The following is an 18,172-nucleotide window of genomic DNA, read 5'->3' as shown; positions in this document are numbered from 1 at the left end:
ATCAGGACTCGATACAGTCACTTCTTCGTTACAAACAAAACACTTGATGTTCATTTGAAAACAATTGACACTCACGACATCGTTAAATGTAACAACACAACATCCAAGGGTTTATAAGCAGAAATCGTCGTAATGTGCAAGGAAACAATAAAATTTTGGAGGCGGCCCGGACAGAGCCGCCTTATATGGAGTGTCGCGCCGAAATAACACACTCTATTTACAGTAGTATTTACAAGTTTATTTACACAGCACGCACCCATACGATAGAAAAGAGGGAGAAGGAAAAGTATTATTTACAAGGCAAGATAATTATGAAAGACGCACTAAATAAATTCAACAGCAAAATATGTACAGAAATTATCAGTCTGTCTTATTGACGTTCTGTCATAGGGCGGTTTATTTTTCCGCGGCTGTTGAAATTACACGAGGTTGAATATGAAATGGATGTGAAATGCGTGCCGATGATGATGATGAAGATGAATGGAGACGGCACCTACAAAATATTAACACACTTGACAAGTTTGACAACAACAAAGGGATGTCATATTTCTTATTTAGTACCATTAGTACAAAAAGGGTTTATTACCTACCTGTTTAATTACTAAAATAAATATAAGTAAAACGAGTCAGTTGCTGAATTTCGACTGTCTTTTATTTTCACATTTGAATGTGAAATATCATACACATGACATTTAGGTTCACATAGCTGTCAATAGATGTCTCTATATACTATTTTGATATACTTTCCAACAATAAAGATAAATTAATTAGTTTTAATCAAATTTAACGCTGCCCCCAGGAATGGTAAAAATGTAAATTTTCATAATAAAATGAATTAACATATTTACTATTTTTTTTACATTATCTACTGGATGCCAAATTTGAACTGTCTATATCATCTGAAAGTTATTAAAAATTTGATCTATTATAGGTCAGTCAATCAGTGATGAAAATGTCGATTTTTGGACTTAAATAATTAAATAACCATTTGATGTATATTTATGAAATTTGGAACTAATGTTTATCTTGCAAGTCTCAACACATGAGCCAAATTTGACGTCTAAACGCACAATAGCTTTTGGGTGATGAGGGGTCAAAAGTGGCCCCAAGTAATTAGTGAAAACAAGAAATACGGTGCAGTCCCCTCGCTGGAACTTGGCTTAACACACTCCCGCATATCTAAAATGTTTGCTCAGTGTTGATTTGATCAATTTCTGAGTGAGTGAGACAAAATAATATTTCCACAGACCTTCTAGAGCAGATGCCTCGAAAGCTATACAGGGTGTTAGGTAAATGGGTATATGAGCCGACACTAGCCCATGTTAACATGGTCATATAAATGGTATGGTGAAGTCAGAAAATTGATATCTTCATTTTAATTATTTTAATTTTCATACAAATCGGATTTTATAAAATTTATTTTGTATGAAAATTAAAAAAAAAAAATGATGAAATCAAATTTCTAAAAAAAGTATAAGATTAAAGAAAAACTTGACTATAGCAATTCAGCTTTTTTTGGTTCATAGTGGTCATGTGATCATGTCACTAGGATGCATAGTTTCCGAGAGTTAAGCGAAAATCCGAAAAATGGGACCTTCAAACCCCCCTCTCCCCACCGGCTCAAGGGCTAAGGGCGGGGACTTTTAATATGTTCATCTCCTAACTAGTCTAAATAAAGACCCGAAGTCAGAAATTCTATTCCACGGATTTCCCTCTATAATGCTTTATTGACTGGACTATTAATTAGGTAATCAAATATTTTTAGAATCTAGACTTTGGTTTATCAGGGAATTATAGTTAATATCTAAGTCTATCTTATGTAAGTAAATAATAAATCAAATATCTAAAAACATGTGCTACCTACCATAGTAAATCCTTGTTGATAACTTAGATTGAATTATCTAATATAATTCTAATAATTTGACTGAATATGGTTATCTGGACCGTTCATTGTGAAAAACCTTGGGGGAGGCCTTTGTCCAGCAGTGGACGTCATTTGATTGAAACGACGATGGTTATCTAATAAAAATTGTATGAAGATGAACTCCAAGAACAAAATATTTATGATAGAATTAAGAATCAAACGAACTTACCTGTGATGTTTGATATCTAATTATACGAGTGTCTTGACCGAAGATGATTATGTTTTACATGCAGCAGTACCTGGGATGATGCCGTCCTTATCACACTTTTAGAGAATATTTATTTAAAAATATAAGTTTTAAATATAATAAAGTACGTGTTTTGACTCCTCAGCACCGTAGTACATTCCGCGGTCCGCCATATTTCTTGTCATTATTTTAGAGCAAATTTTTTCGATCGGTAAAGGGAAATTATACTCGGGTGAGGTGGGACTGTAATCAACTTCGGTCAAGACACTCGTATAATTAGATATCAAACATCACAGGTAAGTTCGTTTGATTCTTNAAGTATAATTACTTTTATACAAATGTAATGCATTCGTCTCACGTCAAATTCTTTATAACTTACTGCATTTTACTGTGGAAAGCTCGGTGAGCAATCATTTTGTTACGACGGTTCTCGTCGTAAAAAGAGACTAGTTGGAAACTTTACAGCCTGGCTGTGTTCCCCTACAGTTAAAATTGTCCACGTCGAAAAAAGTTAATACTACACAACTACACCAATTCGGTATGTCGAGCGCAGTTTCAAAATTACGACCGAAACGAGATTTCTACAATCTCTTTTCATGGTCCAAATGTTTATAAAAAGTGTATTTTTTTTTTGTTAAAAGAAACATAGATAATAAAAGAAGAATACGTGCTGACTAGTTCGAGTAAAAAGTTTGGAATTGATTCCTTTTCATTTTGTTCAGCCATTCGACCTCATTCAGATCAAGTCTTGTTATAAAGTTGTTGGTGACCTTTTCAATTATACTATCGGCTTTTCATTATGCTCAGTTAAGATCTGAACATAATGAAAATAACTTCCCAAAATAACTTTGCTGAATAAAAGTTATATCATATATTTTTTTAAATTGACTGCCGCGTTTTCAAATATTTTGTATACGTATAATAGTCTGCGGCACATCCTAGATTAACACGGTGACACAGACTACACGTCATTTAAACCCCAAGTTCATAGTACGCGGAGCTCCGGTTTGAACTAACGGTTATGTTTTACGGTGGTTTTAGCACCTTCAAAAATAAAATTTTACTATAACTACATAATTTACTCCTAGTAAAATTTAAACATGTTACGATTAATAAACAAGAAGTTTGACAAAGGAGAGTTGTTTGTAAAACCAATCACCTGCATAGCAAGTTGGAATAGAATGAAATTTCAAATAAAGTGAATTTACACGCAAAATCAAATGGTAAAAGCAACCGACCATTAGAGAACTCCCGCACGTTTCGTCAGTGTTATGTATTATATCATCACCACTACCTTCAGTAGTTTCGTGGTTGTTATCGTTAAGTATACATTCGAAATTCAAGACTGTTTAGTATTCAGAATTAACAATAATTTTGCATAATCTATCTTGTTGGTAGAAATAATATTGAAAGTAAGTTTCCGAATCTATATTAATAAAATGGCTCATTTGGCATTTTGATGTTCAAATAATTTGTTAAAATGATAAACTGCAATTAGACGAACTGCAATCGTAAGCTTAGATTTGGGTGATGTTGGATGTGAGAATAGGAGGTACTGTTTTAAGGCTTCGGCAGACCAAGTGCGGGTCAGTTGCAGCACGGCAGTAGGCACACTGAAGGCAGCGACAGTTTCAAAGCAATTGCAACGCGGGCTAGCGTCAGTTATTTATATTTAGTTTCAGTGCAATTTTCTCCCACAATCGCAGCTTGTATGTTGTGTTTCTATAATTTTTATCTTTAAAATCATATAAACATTTATTTTTACGTACTAATTCAATTAGTTTTTCATTAGTATCCATCATGCGGTTGTAAAAAAAACCGGCCAAGTGCGAGTCGGACTCGCGCACCGAGGGTTCCGTACAAACCTGCAAGGTTTACAAAGTTCGTTCATTACGACAATCGAGTCATAACTATGGTATTTTTATTGCAAAATGAAATTCATAACATTACAATGGGGAAAGATGGAGGAGCATAAATTTAAGACGGATTAACTTAGAAGTTTGATTTTTTTAGTTCAAAGGGACAATAGATCTAGGTATTTGGTATAAATTTCAATTTGATACCTTTATTCGTTCGTGAGAAATAAGGTAGTAAGTTTCATTTTATTAAAATATTTTTATTATATTATATAACTAAAAAAATGTAATTTTCGCAATTTTTCCTATATTTGCATTATATGACAATGCTTTATGCCAAATTTCAAGATTCTGAGTTTACGGGAAGTATCCTGTAGGTTTTGATTCCTTTGCGAGTGTCGAAAATTTGTTGAAAATATCGACATAATCGGCTGTATCTTTTGATTGGCTTGGCTTAGAAGTTTGATATTTTCACAGCTTAAAGGGACAATAGACCTGAGTATTTCATGTGAATTTCAGCTTGATACGTTCACGCGTTCTTGAGATAAAGGGTCTTGACAGACGGACGGACGGACAACAAAGTGATCCTATAAGGGTTCCGTTTTTTCCTTATGAGGTACCGTTAACTTAGAAGTTTGATTTTTTTACTTCTTAAAGGGACAATAGATCTAGGTATTTGGTATAAATTTCAATTTGATACCTTTATTCGTTCGTGAGAAATAAGGTAGTAAGTTTCATTTTATTAAAATATTTTTATTATATTATATAACTAAAAAAATGTAATTTTCGCAATTTTTCCTATATTTGCATTATATGACAATGCTTTATGCCAAATTTCAAGATTCTGAGTTTACGGGAAGTATCCTGTAGGTTTTGATTCCTTTGCGAGTGTCGAAAATTTGTTGAAAATATCGACATAATCGGCTGTATCTTTTGATTGGCTTGGCTTAGAAGTTTGATATTTTCACAGCTTAAAGGGACAATAGACCTGAGTATTTCATGTGAATTTCAGCTTGATACGTTCACGCGTTCTTGAGATAAAGGGTCTTGACAGACGGACGGACGGACAACAAAGTGATCCTATAAGGGTTCGGTTTTTTCCTTATGAGGTACTGAACCCTAAAAATACAATATTCGTCAACCGCTTTCAACGCGATGCGCTGCACTGCTACCGCCCTGCCTCCGGTGAGTCATGCTAATATGGCCGCCATAGTAATACAACAGCGCGGGCCCGCGCACGCGCCGCTCATTCGCTGCTACCACAGTTTTGATTTATCTACTGTGCTGTTACCACAGTATATTTATCTAATGCTGCTACTGTCCCGATCCCGCGCCGCCGCCTGGTTTGTCGTTCGGTAGTTGCAGTGCGGCGCGGCGCGGAGCGGTTGGAATTTGGTGTGACACACTTCAAAGAGTTTCTTGTATTTACAACTTGCGCGGGCCCGCATTCAAACAGTGCTGCTAATGCCCTGCGATTGGTCTGCTGAAGCCTTTAAGCCTTTCAAATTCGTTGTCGGTTGTCAATAGAAGGAAAAGGCTAGAAGCTGAAAGGAAAATGAGGCGCAAGCGCGAGGTGTTTGAAGTCTAATAACGATTCTCGGAAGTAAACTGTTATTTGCAGGATTGTCTATTTTGTGATAACCTACTTAATTGTGTGTATCGGCTATCTACTATACATATTGATTCGAGTTGAAATGGCGTGAATATGACGTGTCATACGGACGACCGGGCATCATAACACGGCCATTGTAGGTACTCTTACATTGCCAAAAACAATTTAAATCCGAAATAATTCATAAAGGCTTATTAACCCATTTAGACCGATAATTATTTTTGTAAATAATAATTGATTTCTCAGCAAGAACTTACAAAGGGAAGCATAAAAATCATGAAAAAAGTATTTAAAAAAATAATCCATAAAAAGGGGGCCGTATCTACTAGTTGTTCAAAGCAGGTTTTTATTTATTTTTGTATGACATAAAATAAAAATAAAATCACATAATCACCAGTATTACTCTTGGCATAGCTTGTAAGTCGTTTTATGTGGCACTAATCACATTTGGTTCTTTTTTCCTACCTTCTCCAAAGTTAGTGAGGATAGCTGAAGAAGACCTGGCTTCTTCTGACTTGTTACGTTTATTGCTATCAATAACCGCATTTAACAATACGATGACGGAAATTTAGCAAATCCATCGAAGAAAACTGAGGATAATTATTTATATTGACACTGTCGTTATCGCCTGAATTGTTGATGAGCACCTTCATGCTGTATAACGTAGAGCTGGCTAGCTGGAACCGCTATGATAGAACTGTCATTTATATTCAAATGTGATGTTGTCTTTAGCTGTGTAATNAAAAAGCAAGAGTTTTAATTAGTCCGTCAGTTAACTTATCAAAAAATACTCTACACGTATTTTTCACTTTTTCAAACTAATGAAAATTTAAAGAGATAAAGCGCCCCAAAGTTCATAAGAAGAGGCCCGTGACGTCAACGCTTGCTTAAAAATGCCGCACGTTGTGACGTCGTGCGCATCTTCAACGCACCATAACTATGTAATTATTTGTTAGATTGACAAATAAAAATATATGTGTCCAATATTTTTTGATATTAAACATTACGGACTAAAAAAATTTTTTTAGGCAACTAGCCTAATAATGCAGTTTCTAGCATTCAGTTTCAAGTTTACAACAAATAAAGTAATATTTAAATACATAATAAATATCGTCATTATGTCATTGAAGCATTACCCCTCCCGAGCCACTTCCGTACCTCGGGCAATGACCGAGATAAGCTTGGATTATATTTACCTTGGATTTATTGTCGCCGTCGACGTCATCAGTCAAGTCCTTGATGCCGAGCTCGAGCTTGGTCTTCTCGCGGACCAGTTGTTGCTGCTCTGTGGACAGAATGTCTTTTTCTTCGCGCGCCGCCGCCACATCCTTGCGGGCTTCTTTTAGTTTTCTGTTAGAAATAAATACAGAAAAATTTAAAAAACGCAAGGTCATGAATATGTAGAAAGTTACATAAATATGCAGCTTACACTACTCCAAGTTCGTCATCATCATCATCAACAGCCCTTTACAGTCTACTGCTGACTGACTGACAGACTGATTTACCATAATCCCCACGCTTGGCAGGCGGGTTGGAGATCGCAGTTTAAAAGATTGATGTTTTTAAAGAACACTGCTGCCCGTTCTCCGTTTGATGAGTAGTCCCTAAGTCGTCTCTTACACCCGCGGGAAGAGTAGGGGTTGGTGACAAATATTCTACTCTGCCATCACCACACGGCACTACAGTGTAGTGTAGACACGCATATTACTTCATTTTGAGCAACCTCGCCTCGAAAGTTGTCGATTTTAGAAGCACCGAGTAGTGTAGCTAAGTTATTCGTTTCAGTCAAATGACGTCCACTGCTGGACATAGACCTCCCCCAAGAATTTCCACAAAGACCAGTCCTGCGCCGCCCGCATTCAGGCACTCTCCGCGAGTTAAGCTATTTATTTATTTAAGACTTACAAAACAGGTTACAGCCAAAATATGATTTACAAATTTTAATACAGTACGATTTTATGGACTAGGTTGTTACCCTTAGTAATTTAGGCCTGATTAGACCAAACTTTTATCCGAGAATAACTCCTGGTATAACTGGCACATTGACAGTTTCAGTATGGGCAATATGTCAAAAGACAAGTTTATTCTGCGATTAACCGCTTGAGTCCCAGACGGCATTCATTCATGTCATAACAATTGAATATCTATTGTGTCTAGATTCGCGGGCCTTGAAGGATTAATACTTATTTACTCTCGTTTGGTCGAATCCGCCCTAAGTAAGATATTTTTTTGTGTTATTTACCTGTTAGCCTCTCTAACATGTTCTTGCGCCTCCCGCACTTGATCGGCGTAATGCTGTTGTTCTTTGCCACTGTTTGAACGCATTTTTTCCAACTGTAACGAAGTTTCAATAGTTAAGTAGGTAGAACACAGAAGGCACCACGATTTCGGCATTAAACTCTCGATTCCAAAGGCTGTTAAAGTTCGATTCTCATAGATGCGAACACCAGGGAAATGGTATTGAAATCTCTATTATTGTTCTGAGAAGAACATTCATTAATTGTGACTTATATCTGTGGATTTGAGGATACCACAATAAGGAAGCTAAGGTGTTGTGCTTCCTTCCGAGCGGGTGCTGTGCTCAGGGACCAACGTCCAATTATTAACCATATCTTTTGCCCGCGGCTTCACCCGCGTGAAATTTTGTGTCACAAATCTGCATAAATTATAGCCTATATGTTAATCTGGGTTACAAAAAATAATACTGTAAAGTTTCAACAAAATCCGTTCAGTAGTTTTTGCGTGAAAGAGTAACAAACATCCAGACATCCAAACTTCCGCATTTATAATATTAGTAGGATAGTAGGATCTGGGTTTTCTATTTATGCTAGTCTATGCAGAAACATTGACACCGCGATGTAGGTTTGTAGGCGCGGTAGCATATGCCATAGAAAGGTAGGTGTCAACGCCATCTTTTGGGCGATGACTGTAGTGGCGTGTCGATAGATGTCGCCACATAAATAGGCTAGTTTCCTAAAAAAATTTTTTAGTTTGTCATGTTTAATATCAAAAAATTTTGGACACATATTTTTATTTGTCAATCAAACAAATAATTACAGAGTTATGGTGCGTTGAAGTTCCGCGCGACGTCACTTTTATTCACTCATTGACGTCATGGGCCTCTTCTTATGAACTTTGGTGCGCTTTATCTCTATTAGTTTGAAAAAGTGAAAAATACGTGTAGAGTATTTTTTTATAAGTTAACTGACGGACTAATTAAAGCTCTTGCTTTTTGACCCAGGAAACATCCCTATTACCTCCTCCAGTTTTCTCTTATTCTCCCTATGTTCGGTGTCATGTATGATGAACTCGAGCACTCTTCGGGCGCGGTCCCACTTCTGGTATTCCTTCAGCTCCTCTTTCTCTTCCTCGAGGGTCTTCAATCTCTCCTCGATGGTTTGCAGGAACTCATTGATCTTCTCGACCTGAAAAGGGGCAGAATTTATGTATAAAAACAGCAATCATCGATTAACTTTGAATACAGTAGACATGTTGACACCACCAATCAATTGACGTACTTTTTAAAACTGTCAAAACGAAACTCTCCCATAGATTTCGTATGGCACTACAAGCAAGTGACGTCACTATTTTGTCAATTCAATTAAACTACCTACTTTTTTTCAATTACAATGTGACCAAAAATCGTAATTTACACGTAATTTAGAATTAATTAAGTTTTTAAGACCAGAATGAAGTGTTTTTTTAGAAAAATTGTGATTTCGTTTTATTGGGGAATGGTGTCAAATTGTATATTTGTTAATAATAATTACAGGTCCTGATAGAAATTTAAATGACTTTCAAAAATTTTACAATCTCAAACAGGTTCCTGAATATAAAAAAGTACTTTAGTAACTTAGTAGTAGTTAGTTAAGTAAATAATGTATAAGTATGCAGGTACTACATTTATTGCAATGGGCCTGGCCTATTTTACCTTCCCAACAGTCTCTTTCAGGATAGTAACGGACTCCTCCCTACGTTCATCATAAACCCTTGTCCCCGCCACTTCTCTGAGTAGCTTCAACCTGTGCGAGTCTGGTGCAACAGCCATCTGATTGATCTGAAATTAATGTAACACAATACAGATACAAGTTTTTACTAATGTAGGTTATGTTAGGTTACTAAACTAGTTCAGTAGGTCTAGACAAAGTGCAAATTATAATCGCAAACCAGTCGAAAAGTGGTCGAAAACCCCCATTTTTGTATGGAGTTTTGACGGATTCAATTTTCGATTCGATCAATAAGTGCGTTTTGTCTAGGGGGGGCAGATGTCAGCCCACCATAGCCAATTAAAGCATAAATTAGCCTAAAAAGATTTTGAACTTTTGCGTTCGACGTTTCAACAGTGACGTCGTGACGTGAGTGATTGTGACGCGATCCGCCAGTCTGCTTGTGACCACGGCTTCAGCATAGCAGCCCAAAAGTCAAGCTGTGAGTACATAATGTAACTCATTAATAAACGTTGCATTAAGACCAGTGTCTTTCTATTTTAGCCTAATTATAATTCCAAAAAATGAAATTTTGTTTGTATAGCCTGACCAGGAACATAAAAACCCTGGCATAGANCCTGCATAGCTAATGAAAATTCAGCCTTCTAGTTTTATCCACAACGAAGTTACAGGCGGTCGAAAATGGCCTGAATTGCTTCGAGAAAAGGATGGTACGGCCGTGCCGCTTTTTTGCTCGACTTGGTGGGGGCACTGCCGTGCCCCCAGATTAATTTTAAACAGAAGGTAGTTTTTGATGTCTTCAACGAGTGCTTTCGTGAATAGTTTCAGATTAGATACCACTGTTATTTTATTAATTTTTACTAACCAATAGACGTCCACTGCTGGACAAAAGCCTCAGGGGGGGGGACAAAAACTTCCCTTAGGGATTTCCACAACGACCGGTCCTGCGATGTCCACATCCTTCCCTCGCAACCTTCACCAGCCTAGCTAGGATGCGCGCCGTGAATACTTTATCGACGTCAAAATGTATGGGCAAAATCGATAAAATGGCGTGATAACCGCTTATCGCAGCGCGCATCTTAGGCCTACTGATCGTCTGCTTTCAATCGTCAGTAGTCGACTTAATACTTAATTACATAATAAAGAACTTAGATAAAAAAAATCTTCTCAAGTGCATCACGACGTGATGTTTCATCTTTTCCCCTATAGAGAGCAGGCAATAACCACCGCATCTCTTTTCAATGGTTTGCATGGGTATGGTGGAAGTAGACCAAGACAGTTAATTCTTTATTTTAAACCCTAAAAACTGGCAGTTACAAGTTTAGTAAATTTAAACAAATCACTTGATTTACAACAGCAATATTAATTAATCAAACGCAGCTGTTGAAATATATCACCCGGCCGATATTATGCCGGACGGCGACCGCCGACTGTCAGCCGTGATGTGCGACGCGACCGCAAACTGCTGTCCGCTGCGTGAGACACTGNTTCCATAAATAAGCAATATCATTTTATTATAATATAACCTGGGTATTTTGATATTTGACGAATATTTGGTTATTTTACAATTTATAACTTGGCAACATTGTCACTTGGTTACTCCGTCGTTTACCTTTAAACGGGGAATCCCCGGTGGTTGGTGATTATTGCAGTGAATAATTAACCTATGTGTGAGTGAATTGAACAGTTTTTATTTCTGAATTGTTTTGAACATTGAATCTCATTTATTTGCGATATCTGCAGAAGCTTATTACTGTAATACTTAGTGTATTGAAATTTGACAAAAATACCACCTAACGTTCACAAATAAAGCTTTTTACATTTTATTCTACTTTTTAATTTAAGATATTGCTTAAAATATCAATCGTAATCACCTAACGTTCACAAATAAAGCTTTTTACATTTTATTATACTTTTTAATTTAAGATATTGCTTATATCAATAGTAATTGTAAGCAAGTACGTTTTTGATGTAGGTAGGTACATTACGTACATGGTGGTAATTAACAAAATACTAAACCGACAGAGTAATGAATTTTAAAAACGTATTCGTTGACAATTATTACGTACAATGGAGATAAACTACCATCCCTTGAGTTAAATTTAGCTTATACATTATGCATTATGTGCCTATAATGCCTAATGAATAAGCTAAATTTATCAAAACTGTTATAACCCTCTCTTAAATAATGTAATCTAAAACAAAACGGACAGGACGTAACAAATCGCTGTATGTAACTACTAGTTGATTGAAAAAAAAAATGGAACAATAATAACCGATTAAAAACCGAAAACCGGTTTTTTTTCTTGAAAACCGAAAAAAAAATCGGTTTTTGATAAACTTTCGGTTTTGCATACCCTAATTGAAAGTTATGCGTACAGTGAAGTATGTAATTGTTGAAAAAACGAATGTGACTCACTAAGATTGTGTAACATTGGAAATATTCCATAGTAAATATTATGATCCATTATGTTTTTGTTACAAAACGCAAACTTACGTTTTACAACTCGCATAAAGTGAGATTAAACAAGTGAGAAGAAGTAAAAACATTCATCTACGAATGTTTTGCGAGTGTGTTTACATAATACGCAAGTTAGAGGTTTGATATTCCACACTGCATGGATTCAAAAGAATTTGTGATGAGAACAAATTAATATCATGAGGGCGCTGAACTCAGAATTCGCGTATCAATGTTATCAGTTAAGCTCATAATAATATGCAGTATCTTGCAATCAGTTTCAAGTTTACAACAAATAAAGTAATATTTAAATACATAAACATGATCATTGTCATTGAATTTCTGCATGAGCAAAGGCTTTTTTTATTTACCAAAAGCAGATGGATTGTGTAACGTTAACTCAGTGTCTGAGGTACGGGAGCGGCCCGGGTGGTTTTGTAACGTCAAAAACGTCAGCAAAACTTCAGATTTTTATGCTCTGTCACGTAAATGTTAAGCTTGAGCCACACCATCTCGTGCTGATCGCCATCGCTGGCGCAATCAAAGGCTAATAATGACAGGTAGCGCGACCCATGACGGTTCACGCGACCTGTCATTGGCCTTTGATCGTACCGTGATCGCGCCGGCGATGGCGATCTGCACGCGTTGGTGTGGTTGAAGCATTACCCCTCCCGAGCCGCTCCCGCACCTCGGGCAATGACTGAGTTAAGCTTGGATTACACCGGTCAACAAAAAAATATTTTTTTTTGCGCATGGATTTTACTTATTATATTCTGATTATTTAAGCAAATTTATATAAAAAAGTGCGATTACAAATCTAAAATATTTGCTTTTTAAGAAGCTATAGCGATTTGAATTTTCCATCTTCATAGTAAAATGTCTCTAAAGATGCACGTCAAATTCTCATTGGGATACATTTATAGATAATTATGGGGGTTTATTCGCAAGAACAAGGGGCACGCTTCCATAAAAATATAGTGGGATTTGAGAGACGACGTAACCAAGACCAGTATACTGAAAGCATGATAGGGTTAGGTTTTTTTGAGAAAAATCCTCTATGGAACATTACAGGAAAGTAGAACTTTTCATTTTTAATAAATATTTGGACTCTATTTCAAAACTTCTCTTGTGAGAATGAATCTTGAATGGATGTTTGGTGTATTTTAATAATTAGAAAAAAATAAAGAATGAAAGAAAAAAAATATATTTGGCAACAAATGAAATCATCTCTATGTCCATGTTTCATACATTCTTTGATATGATTATTTATATTTTTTACACATAAAAGCAAATTCAGAACAATTTTTTGTTGTTATTCTTATTTCTAGGTATTAAAGCAATAAAAATAAGCTATGCATAACCCGTGCGCAAAAATGCTGTAGACAGTTGTAATATGTATTTCATCATCATCATCATTTCAGCCATAGGACGTCCACTGCTGAACATAGGCCTCCCCCAACGCCCCCATGCCGATCGATTGGCAGCGGCCTGCGTCCAGCGCTTCCCTGCTACCTTTACGATGTCATCGGTCCACCTTGTAGGTGGACGTCCCACGCTGCGTTTTCCGTTTATATGTGTATGTATTTACCTTGGATTTATTGTCGCCGTCGACGTCATCCGTCAAATCCTTGATGCCGAGCTCGAGCTTGGTCTTCTCGCGGACCAGTTGTTGCTGCTCTGTGGACAGAATGTCTTTTTCTTCGCGCGCCGCCGCCACATCCTTGCGGGCTTCTTTTAGTTTTCTGTTAGAGACAAATACAGAAAAAGCAAGGTCATGAATATGTAGAAAGTGTTACATAAATATGCAGCTTACACTACTCGAAATTCGTCATCATCATCATCAACAGCCCTTTACAGTTTACTGCTGACTGACTGACAGACTGGTTTTGCCATAATCCCCACGCTTGGCAGGCAGGTTGGAGATCGCAGTTTAAAAGATTGATGTTTTTAAAGAACACTGCTGCCCGTTCTCTGTTTGATGTGTAGTCCCTATGAAGAGTAGGGGTTGGTGACAAATATTCTACTCTGCCGTCACCACACGGCTTGCACGCACTCGCGAAGTTGGCCAAAGTTAATCGAAGTAGATAGTGTAGTGTAGACACGCATATCAATTCGTTTTGCCTTATCGTTCCCTCGAAAATCGTCAATTTTGGAAGCACCGAAGCGAGTAGTGTAGCTAAGTTATTCGTTTCAGTCGAATGACGTCCACTGCTGGACAAAGGCCTCCCCCAAGAATTTCCACAAAGACCAGTCCTGCGCCGCCGCATTCATACACTCTCCGCGAGCTAAGCTATTAAGGCCCCATTCGACCAAACTTTTATCCGAGAATAACTCCTGGTATAACTGGCACATTGACAGTTTCAGTATGGGCAATATGTCAAAATGACAAGTTTATTCTGAGATTAATTATTTACTCTCTTATTTACTCTCGTTTGGTCGAATCCGCCCTAAGTAAGATATTTTTTGTGTTATTTACCTGTTAGCCTCTCTAACATGTTCTTGCGCCTCCCGCACTTGATCGGCGTAATGCTGTTGTTCTTTACCACTGTTTGAACGCATTTTTTCCAACTGTAACGAAGTTAATAGTTGAGTAGGTAGAACATAGAAAGCACAATGATTTAGCCATCAAACTCGATTTGAAAGGCTGTTAAAGTTCGATTCCTGTAAACGCGAACGGTAGGGAAATGATATTGAAATCTCTATTATTGTTCTGAGAAGAACATTCATTAATTGTGACTTATATCTGTGGATTTGAGGATACCACAATAAGGAAGCTAAGGTGTTGTGCTTCCTTCCGAGCGGGTGCTGTGCTCAGGGACCAAGGTCCAATTATTAACCATAGCTTTTGCCCGCGGCTTCACCCGCGTGAAATTTAGTGTCACAAATCTGCATAAATTATAGCCTTTATGTTAATCTGGGTTACAAAAAATAATACTGTAAAGTTTCAACAAAATCCGTTCAGTAGTTTTTGCGTGAAAGAGTAACAAACATCCAGACATCCAAACTTCCGCATTTATAATATTAGTAGGATAGTAGGATCTGGGTTTTCTATTTATACAGAAAGCTAGCTAGTCTATGCAGAAACTTTGACACCGCGATGCAGGTTTGTAGGCGCGGTAGCGTGTGACATCGAAAAGAAGCTGACAGCGCCATCTGTTGGGAAATAACTGTAGTATAGTGTAGATAGATGTCGCTACATCAATTACCTCTTCCAGCTTTCTTTTATTTTCTCTATGTTCGGTGTCATGTATGATGAACTCGAGCACTCTCCGGGCGCGGTCCCACTTCTGGTATTCCTTCAGCTCCTCTTTTTCTTCCTCGAGGGTTTTTAATCTCTCCTCGATGGTTTGCAGGAACTCATTGATCTTCTCAACCTGAAAAGGGGCAGAAATTTAGGTCAGAAACAGCAATCATCAATTAATTTTGAATACAATTCGTTCGTTCGTTTCAGCTGAATGAAGTCCACTGCTGGACAGAGGCCTCCCCCAAGGATTTCCATGAAGACCGATCCTGCGCCGCTTGCATCCAGGCACCTCCCGCGATCTTCACCAGATCGTCGGTCCACCTAGTGGGAAGCCTGCCCACGCTACGTCTTCCAGCTCGTGGTCGCCACTATCGAATACAATTAATTTGCTAATAATAATTACAGGTCCTGACAAAAAATTAAAGTTTAAATGACTTTCAAAAATTTTACAATCTCAGTTTCCTGAATATAAAAAAGTTTTCAAAGAACTTTAGTAACTTAGCAGTTAGTTTAGTAAATAATGTATAAGTTTGCTGGTACTCCATTTATTGCAATGGGCCTGGCCTATTTTACCTTCCCAACAGTCTCTTTCAGGATAGTAACGGACTCCTCCCTACGTTCATCGTAAACCCTTGTCCCCGCCACTTCTCTGAGTAGCTTCAACCTGTGAGAGTCTGGTGCAACAGCCATCTGATTGATCTGAAATTAATGTAACACAATACAGATACAAGTTTTTACTAATGTAGGTTATGTTAGGTTACGAAAACTAGTTGAGGTGTCAGCCCACCATAGCCAATTAAAGCATAAATTAGCCTAAAAAGATTTTGAACTTTTGCATTCCGTTTCAACAATGACGTCGTGACGTGAGTGATTGTGACGCGATCCGCCAGTCTGCTTGTGACCACAGCTGCAGCATAGCAGCCCAAACGTCAAGCCGCACATAATGTAACTCATTAATAAATGTCGTGCTAAGACCCATGTCTTTCTATTTTAGCTTAATTATATTTTCAAATGTAATTATGTTTGNTGCTAAAGTTACAAAGTTTTTCATAAAAGCAACTCATGAATGGCTTGGTAAGTTTTAAATTTTTTGTTACAACTTACTTTTCCCTGTTTGACGATGTAGTAAGGGTTGGAGTTAGAAAGACCAGCACTCTCCAATAAGTTGAGCACTTCGGACCGCGGTACCACTTTTTTGTTGAGGAAGAACTGATCCTTTTTCGAACCGATGACACGACGGAGGAAGATTTCATCTTTTTCAATCTAAAATGCACACCACACACATGTTTAGACTTGTTTTATTACAATTACAACACAATAATAAGTACTAGGATTTACTAACTGGAATCCTGTTGTCAGAATTGTCAAAAATGATTTCAACAAACGCTGATATAACTCTTGGTCCAGTGCCTTCGTGAAGAAGCGCCAGCCTCTGTTCAGGTCTGAGATGAGAGAATTCATCACTCAATACAAATTGAATGGCTGAAATACAATAAACATAACTTAATTAGATAGGAAACAATCATCCTACATTAACACTGGTAACTGGCAATAAACGTAGCACCATTGGGGCCAGATTACAAACAAACATAGGAGTATTTACAAATATCTTTTCACATTTGACATACTTGTGCCCTAGAATTACCAATAACAAACTCAACTCACCGTGGAAAAAGTTACTTTTTCCTGATCCATTTCTCCCAACGACTACATTATGTCTTTTGTCGAATGGTTCAACGACTATTTGCTCGCGGTAACTCTTGAAACCCTGAATAATTACCTGTAAACAATAACAGAGCTGGCTTTACAACAATTCCGACTTCTCTTATTTACTACACATAAAAGTGCACTGTAAAACTGCAAATCGAATTACAAAGTTGGTATTACATTGTAAAAATAAAAAAATACCTGTTTTATATGCATTTTTCCACATAAATTAACAAAAAACGCAAAAGTTAATTACGAAATTTACGAAGCGCTGACCGCCATTTCTAGCTGTCATTTATATGTCAAATTATTTATTATTTTTTTTCTTGCACAGATTATTAAGAACTTAGAGATGTGCATGTGTCACTCCGATGAAATAACTTGTATCTTTTAAGTCTGACTTTAATTATTATTTTTTGGATAATATGAAGCTTTATTTAAAGTTCTACTTCTACAAAAGTTCTTATTTTAATTTCTGTTTTACAAAAGGAACAGAGCACGTAATAATAACAAAAGGTGCAACGTAGTTTTTAAGGTTAACGTTATAGTTATTTTTAACCTATTAGCCACCAATCCATAATTTATCATAAGCTATTTATTGTGTCCCTGATCAGTAATAAAATTTATTTTCTATTTTGAAAATAAAGAAGCATTTGTTTGTATACCTATTTTAATCAAGGAAATGTTGTGTTTAGAAAGTGTCTTCTATAGAAGACCGTGGTGCTGAAAAGATAAAGGACCCTGATGGATTTTAGTTTTAAATAACTACTCTGCCCTTCCAGATAATTATTATAGTGGCTTTTTCTGTTTTAAGTTAATACCTATGTATTTTTTGAACATGCTTGCGAGCAAAATAAAATTGTTTCGCACAATTTATTATCATTTTTCGGTTGTTATATTATTATGTCCGTGAAAATAACTAATGTTTGAAGAACGATATTTCTTGACCCAGGTGCAATATTTCTTTTACCTAAAAGGAAGTAACTACAAAATATTGTAATTATTATGTGAATATGGCTTATAGGGAAATAATAACTATATAGTTATTTAGACCCAAGCGTACGTACTTACTTAATTCGTGTAATTATTACAAATAATTCAGGGTATAACACAAAACGATAAATAAATAAGTAAGCGATAATTAATTGGTAGGTTGTTCTTATGCTATTTTAGCCAAAGAAGGCTCAAGTAGGCTGTTTAATGACGCGTCCGTATGATGATTGATGATGATACTTAT

At 36.8% G+C, this 18,172-nt stretch overlaps 1 protein-coding gene across 1 annotated transcript; it reads right to left on the bottom strand.

Annotated features, from left to right (window-relative positions):
* Nucleotides 1–5,243: 5,243 nt before the first annotated feature.
* Nucleotides 5,244–17,223, bottom strand: LOC114362409 (structural maintenance of chromosomes protein 3-like). The gene is made up of 9 exons (XM_028317807.1): nt 17,137–17,223; nt 16,894–17,008; nt 16,571–16,710; nt 16,333–16,491; nt 9,511–9,636; nt 8,837–9,004; nt 7,822–7,913; nt 6,776–6,929; nt 5,244–5,372 (listed from the first exon to the last, which is right to left on the bottom strand). Exons 1-9 carry the CDS (start codon nt 17,149–17,151, stop codon nt 5,244–5,246), a joined length of 1,098 nt encoding a protein of 365 aa, XP_028173608.1. The 5' UTR covers nt 17,152–17,223.
* Nucleotides 17,224–18,172: the final 949 nt, after the last annotated feature.

This window comes from Ostrinia furnacalis, unplaced genomic scaffold (assembly GCF_004193835.3).
Source record: "Ostrinia furnacalis isolate ACB-3 unplaced genomic scaffold, ASM419383v2 OfSCF6490, whole genome shotgun sequence".
Lineage (NCBI taxonomy): Eukaryota > Metazoa > Arthropoda > Insecta > Lepidoptera > Crambidae > Ostrinia > Ostrinia furnacalis.
Note: the sequence above shows the minus strand (reverse complement) of the source record. Positions and strands in the feature narration are given on the sequence as shown.